Source organism: Sinocyclocheilus anshuiensis, unplaced genomic scaffold (genome assembly GCF_001515605.1).
Source record: "Sinocyclocheilus anshuiensis isolate Anshui unplaced genomic scaffold, SAMN03320099.WGS_v1.1 scaffold3329, whole genome shotgun sequence".
NCBI classification, from domain to species: Eukaryota; Metazoa; Chordata; class Actinopteri; order Cypriniformes; family Cyprinidae; genus Sinocyclocheilus; species Sinocyclocheilus anshuiensis.
Genome location: NW_015557070.1, coordinates 160,800 through 167,667, shown reverse-complemented (window position 1 = coordinate 167,667; position 6,868 = coordinate 160,800). Strand labels below are relative to the sequence as shown.

The window sequence follows — 6,868 nt, the reverse complement described above, 5'->3', positions numbered from 1 at the left end:
AGAAAAAAGTTCTACATTACAATAAAAAAAACACTTTATTTACTTTACTTTTATATCATTTTTACAAATGAGGATTTCCCCAAAAGGAGCTTTTGTCAAGTTTAGCTCAATTCTGGGTGTGAATTTGTCCCCAAAATATGGTTAAGTATGTAGAAACACACAGAAGAGTTGTGTGTGTGTTTGTGCTGCGCTTCCAAGGGAGAAGTGCTGTTTAAATAAATCAAGTAAATAAGTTTTTTTTTTATTATTATAAAATAGCTACAGTTGGGCTTTTTATGTAGCAATTATAGAAATCATTACATAAACGAGAAATTTAGGTCAAGGACAGAAAGAAAAAATTAAAAGGAACAAAAGAAATAATCATTTATATTCTGCAATAAGAATTTGAAGTCTATTTTCAGGACCTTTTTTTTTTTAATTGTTACTTAATAATTGCAATTTTTTTATGGCAATTTAACACAATGTAGAAATTCTATATAGTACATATCAAGTATTTCTACATGCATGAGAATTTTAGGAATTAATGTGTTGAATTGGACACATTTCAAATTAATGTCACAAAGGAAATTAACGTCACCATGCAAAAACTCACTTCTTTTGATTTTGAGGTAGAATATGAATATGATATTATTTGTTTCATGCATATATGAGTGTGTCTGTGTGTGTCTGTGTGTGTGTGTGTGTGTGTGTGTGTGTGAGAGATTGTACAGGTTTCACCTACATTGTGGGGAACAAATGTCAAAGAAAACAGGTTTATAAACACTAATATTTGTATTAATTAATATCCTGATATGCGAGAGTTTCTGTGAGGGTCAGGGGAGAGGAAATATCTTCAGCTCAGTACAGAAACAACAGAAGATGATGTGTGTACCGTGTGTGCAGTTTTCCTCGTCGCTGCCCTCGATGCAGTCTGGATGCTGATCGCACACTTTATAGTAGTCGACACACTGACTGTCCTCTGAGCACTGGAACTGAGCGATACACACTGCACACACACACACACACATACACACCATTAGTTACGGTCGCTGGAGCTCTTTCTTGTTTCAGTAAGAAGGTTTTTCCATTCGCAGCTTTTCTTTTGCGTTTCATAATTGCGTCTCTCTGCCCACACACACTTCTGATCATATTTTTCACTTCCTTTCTTTAGAATTCGGTAGAAAATGTCATTTGCTATTAGTCATATAAGCGTTTTCAAGCATCATGCAGTGAAGATGGAGATTTACCGCAGTTTCTCTCATCCAGACCGTTGGGGCAGTCGCTGATACCATCACACGCCGGCACACAGAGACCGTTAACATGACAGAGCACCTGACCGGGACACGCTGACCACACACACACACACACACACACACACACAGAGACACACACACAGTCATGTGATGAGAATCAAAATGATCTCGACTTTTACACATATGAGAGGTGATGCTACAATAAAAACATACTGCAAGTTTCAGAACTCCAAAATAACTGCTCAGTTTAAAGTATGAATGATTAGTGGTGCTCACCATTGCTCTCTCTGACCTGCGGTTATATTTATATGAATTTATAAATACACACATATAACTGTATATCTTAAATATCTTACTCAGGACAGTACTAAATAAAACATAACATGCATTTTGTATGATCTCTCTTATTTTGTTAAAATTATTCACATTTTCACAGATTCTGCAAGGGATTCCCAAACTTTCGCATGCCACTGTATATAGATATCTGGATGTGTTTAAGATGCTGCCACACTAAGCATGAAAGTTGCAACCAAAATAAATGTTTAACTGTTGGCAAATGAATGAGAAACAATGTGCTTTCTTAAACCTACTTAAGCTGTTTTGTAACACGACAACTAATAATAGTCCTTTTTGAAACTATTTACTGAAAATGAAGCAATCAAGCAAGCATTTCCACACTGAAGCAGACTGTTGTAATCACTGTGGTCGAGTTGTGTTAAACATATACAGCTCTGTCACAACGCTTGCCATCTCGAGTATCTTTCTGCGAGAGGAAACACGCCTTGAAATTGAGTGTTTTTCACAGACAGGATGAAAAATTATCATTTGTGACCCTGGAGCACAAAACCAGTCATAAGGGTCCATTTTTTTGATATATTTACGGTAGGAAATTTACAAAATATCTTCATGGAACATGATCTTTACTTTGTAAAGAAAAATCTATAATTTTGACCCATACAATGTATTTTTGGCTATTGCTACAAATATACCCCAGCGACTTAAGACTGCTTTTGTGCTCCAGGGTCACATTTTTACTAATATTGGGCATTTCTTGGTGCAAGTATAGTATAAACTAATCTCACGAAGAAACAAAATAAAAATCTGAAACTGCATTTCATGACCCTTGTAAACATGTACTAAGCAAAGTTAAATGCAGACAGTTTAAAGAGACGCAGAGGTGTACTAACGATCAGACTGGTTAAAGATGCTGTAGTGAACCTGCAGGCCCGGGCCGGTGAGAGACACCTCAGATGTCAGGGACACAGAGACGGTGCTCGACAGCAGGTGGATTCGCTCGGAATACGGCTGCAAGCCTCGGACGCCACACAGCCTGCGCACAAACACACTACTGTCACACACGGACACACACACACACAAACACACTCTCACACACACACACACACACCCGTCACACACACACACTCACACACACACACTCACACACACACACTCACACACACACACTACTCACACACACACACTCACACACACACACTCACACACACACACTGACCTGCGGCTCTGGATGCTCCATCTGCCCTGTGTGCAGGTCTGACTGTAACTGGCACGGTTCAGCTCGTATCCTTCAAAGGACAGAGTCAGACCGAACTCCACCGACGGCACCTGAACACACAGATACAGAGACACAGTCAGCCTGACTTTAGTTCTTCTGTGAAACACTGCGCCGATTCCCGCTTCACATGCAGTTACAGCTCATGCATATTAAAAACTACTGGAAAAGCGTCATATGACCTCAGAAAACCTGAATATATTAGTGCGCGAGTCAAATGCATTCAATGTGCTTTTGCGTGCTTTGGAAGGCTTGAAGCTGCAGTCCACATTCACAGCACTGTAAATTATTTTTCAGTGTTTTAAATAAAAAAAATATTATTGGAGTATGTTTTCCAAGAAAATGATATTTCAGTCTTTCTATTTCAAAATTTCACATTTAATGCAATGTTACTTGCTGCTTCTTTGTAATGATTTGTGAAATGTATGAGGAATTTCTGAATGAAAATCATTTTACGGCAATTGACATGCTCTACTGTTTGAGCTACAGGAAAGCTACATTTCAACTTAAGAAAATTAATAGTGTCAATTCTGATTTCATGTCGACTTTAAAGCGTGTAAGTCCAGTTAAAGGGATAGTTCACCCAAAAATGAAAATTAGCCCATGATTTACTCACTCTCAAGCCATCCTAGGTGTGTATGACTTTCTCCTTTGAGACGAATACAATCGGAGTTAGATTTAAAAATGTCCTGGCTCTTCCAAGCTTTATAATGGCAGTGAATGGGTGTTGAGATTTTGAAGCCCAAAAAAGTGCGTCCATCCATCATAAAAAGTGCTCCTCTGGGGGGTTAATAAAGGCCTTCTGAAGCATAGCGTAGAGAGAGCAAAACAAAACACTTTTTTTGGGCTTCAAAATCTCAACACCCATACACTGCCATTATAAAGCTCGGAAGAGCCAGGACATTTTTAAATCTAACTCCGATTGGATTTGTCTGAAAGAAGGAAGTCATATAACTAAACAAATCCATCACTAAGTAAATACTAGGCGAGTAAATTTTTGATTTTAATTTTTGGGTGAACTATCCCTTTAAATGCGCTGAATTGTCTGATGACAGTCTTACAGTGAAGATCCAGGTGCAGTTGGTGTCGGGAGGGTAATAACTGGGGTAGAAGGGCGTCTGTAAAATGCCCTGGACACCGTCTGTCTTCTCTAACACAACACTGTAGGAACAATCTGTAACACAAACACAAAACATCATGATCGCTTAACAACACTCCAGACAAAATAATTACAGTGAAGTAATGAAATCTCTATTCAATCTGCATCACTTCCACATTGTAAGAAAAAAATCTGTAGAGTAATGAAAATTGGACAGGTGTACAGACATTTCCTTTAACCCTAAAACACAACAAAATGCAATGCATAATTCAAAATACAGATATATTGAAAATATGAACAAAAAATACAAATAAATAAAATTATTAAAACATAAATAAAAATTGAAAAATAATAAAAATACAGAAATATTTTATTCATTAGTGATGCATTACCCTGGTCCAGCCAAGCTCGCGCGCTCAGTGAAAACGGATCCTTGTAACTGTACAGACCCTGTTTCCAAACCACCGTCATCCAGTCAGCAGACGACAGCAGCTGCACCGTCTGCTCGTACCGACTGCAGCCGTAAAGCCTGAGAGAGACGAGACACTCGATCAGAATCTGTGCGTTTGACATGCATGATGTGAACCAGAGATGAGTACGAGTCTCACGAGGTGATGAGATGAGAGTCTGTCGGCGTGACCGAGTCGTAGATGATCAGACGGTCGCGACACTCGCTCAGGAGCCACTCGACCCTGAGCTCCAGCCGGGAGCCCGCAGGGGCCCTCAGGTGCCACAGACACGACGAGCGCTGCATGTTCGGCCCCTCCAGAACCACCGGCTCCGCTGAGACCAGAGACGTGTAGCGATAGCAGTCTGTGAGGAGACAGAGGCTTTCAGGAGAAATAACACTCGGGACAGACGAGTCTCCAGAAGTCCGGGTGGACAGTCAAAATATTACCACTGGTAAAGCATGGCACGACTAGTTATGGTTAACTAACTCCTATATTTGTTAAAGGAATAGTTCATTCAAAAATGAAAATGTGCTGAAAATATGATCACCCTTAGTTCATCCGAGATTAGGATGAGTTTGTTTCTTCATCAGGTTTGTAGAAATGTAGCATTGCATCAGTGTCTCAGCAATGGATGCTCTGCAGTGAATGGGTGCCGTCAGAATGAGAGTCCAAACAGCTGATAAAAACATCACAATAATCCACAAGTAATCCACAGCACTCCAGTCCATCAGTTAACATCTGGAGAAGACAAAAGCTGAAACACATCCAGCATTAAGACGTTTTTAACTAAAATACCATAGAGTCTATAATCGATAATAACTCTTCCTGCAGTGAAAAAGTGCATCTGCTGTTGTCTCTTGCATCAAGATCCAGCCACATATTAGTTTAGAGCTGTTTAAACACTGCTTGATCTGTGCAGATTTCTCTCCTGATTCACACCAGAACACTTTTTCACTGCAGGAAGAGTTATTATGGATTATGGACTCAACGTATTTTAGTTAAAAACATCTTAATGCTGGATGTGTTTCAGCTTTTGTCTTCTCCAGATGTTAACTGATGGACTGGAGTGCTGTGGATTACTTGTGGATTATTGTGATGTTTTTATCAGCTGTTTGGACTCTCATTCTGACGGCACCCATTCACTGCAGAGCATCCATTGCTGAGACACTGATGCAATGCTACATTTCTACAAATCAGTTCCTATGAACAAACAAACTCAGCTGGTGTTTTGGTGGTTTTTATTGGATGTATGAAGCCAATTCACTTAACAGAAAATCACATTAACTATCAACATCAACCACAAACAAACACAATCCTGACTGTCTTCATCTTCAGCATTACATCTATTTATTTGGCAGTTCAAACCCAACAAATCAAATGCTCTGACTGTAAAGTGTGTTTGTTGCCTTTCTTTGCAGTAAATGACACCTGGTGTGAATTTTGTGATCTAATAAATGATTTTCAAGTGTGATTTAATACTGTTTGATGCCACTTTATTATCAAAACTGATATAAAAGATGTGATCAAAATGCGTGAAAATGAATTAAAACCTTTGAATTATTGTTTTAAAAATCACACCGCAAAATTAGAAAAAACAAAACAAAATCAAAATCATACCAAATGTAGCTTGAAAAAGATCTATAACTTTGGGGTGGGTTTCTGGAAAGTAGAAAAACACAAATCAACACAAAGCAGTAAAAACAAGTGAACAAAAACACAGCAGAAGTCATCACACATGTGTCTGTCTGACAGTGAAGGTGATGTTACCGGTGAAGCTGAGCGAGGGCAGCAGCAGATGGAAACCCTCGTATCTGCTGATCTGCTGAGCGTCGCTGAAGCGCTGCAGTTCTCTGAACACACTCTCATTCAGTCGCTGGATGCTCACCGTCTCCACACGACTGCTAGGAACCGACAGACGCAGCCAGAGATGAGCCACCACACTGCCGTTCCTACAGGAACACCAGAGGAACAGATGAAGATGCTGCAGACCTCTGCTCATGAAACACAGAGGGACGGAGAGCAGCGCTCCTCACCCGAACGCAAACACTGCGCTGGAGTTGAAGTATCTGGACAGGTCTGTGCACTTAAGCAGCTTCTCCACCTGTCAGAGAGAAAACAAACCACGTTCTGTGTGCATCTGTGCATTCAAACTCACCAGCAGCAGTTCTCAGGATTCCTCTCTATAAGATCATCCAGACCAGGGTTGTTAGATTTGCCTATTATGACATGTTCTAGTGTAAAACAGCTAGTTAGAGTTAACTGTATCGGTGGTGTGCCAGCTTGACCTGACTAAACCGGGCTGGTTTTCCAGCTGTGTTGTGCTGGTTTGATCAGAGGAAGGACTGTGATGTTCAGACTCACCATGTTCTGCACAGACGCAGCCGCCGCTCTGAACTCTGAGCTCTCGTGGCTCGACAGACTGACAGAGAAGTTCAGATTGAGTATAGAAACACTGGCTGTGTACTGCTGGACCAGCCGCGGCTCCAGAACCCACACCCTGTACTCTATACACACA

At 40.3% G+C, this 6,868-nt stretch overlaps 1 protein-coding gene across 1 annotated transcript in view; it reads right to left on the bottom strand.

The window, feature by feature from the left end:
• Positions 1-6,868, bottom strand: part of tmprss6 (transmembrane serine protease 6) — a 12,614-nt gene that overhangs the window by 4,417 nt on the left and 1,329 nt on the right. The window contains exons 3-13 of the mRNA XM_016471387.1: positions 6,715-6,857; positions 6,387-6,454; positions 6,121-6,302; positions 5,971-6,012; positions 4,510-4,714; positions 4,294-4,430; positions 3,864-3,976; positions 2,746-2,855; positions 2,420-2,562; positions 1,227-1,325; positions 872-985 (exon numbers count right to left, since the gene is read on the bottom strand). Coding sequence (XP_016326873.1) covers positions 872-985; positions 1,227-1,325; positions 2,420-2,562; positions 2,746-2,855; positions 3,864-3,976; positions 4,294-4,430; positions 4,510-4,714; positions 5,971-6,012; positions 6,121-6,302; positions 6,387-6,454; positions 6,715-6,857 — 1,356 coding nt within the window. The remainder of the gene's footprint in view (positions 1-871; positions 986-1,226; positions 1,326-2,419; positions 2,563-2,745; positions 2,856-3,863; positions 3,977-4,293; positions 4,431-4,509; positions 4,715-5,970; positions 6,013-6,120; positions 6,303-6,386; positions 6,455-6,714; positions 6,858-6,868) is intronic.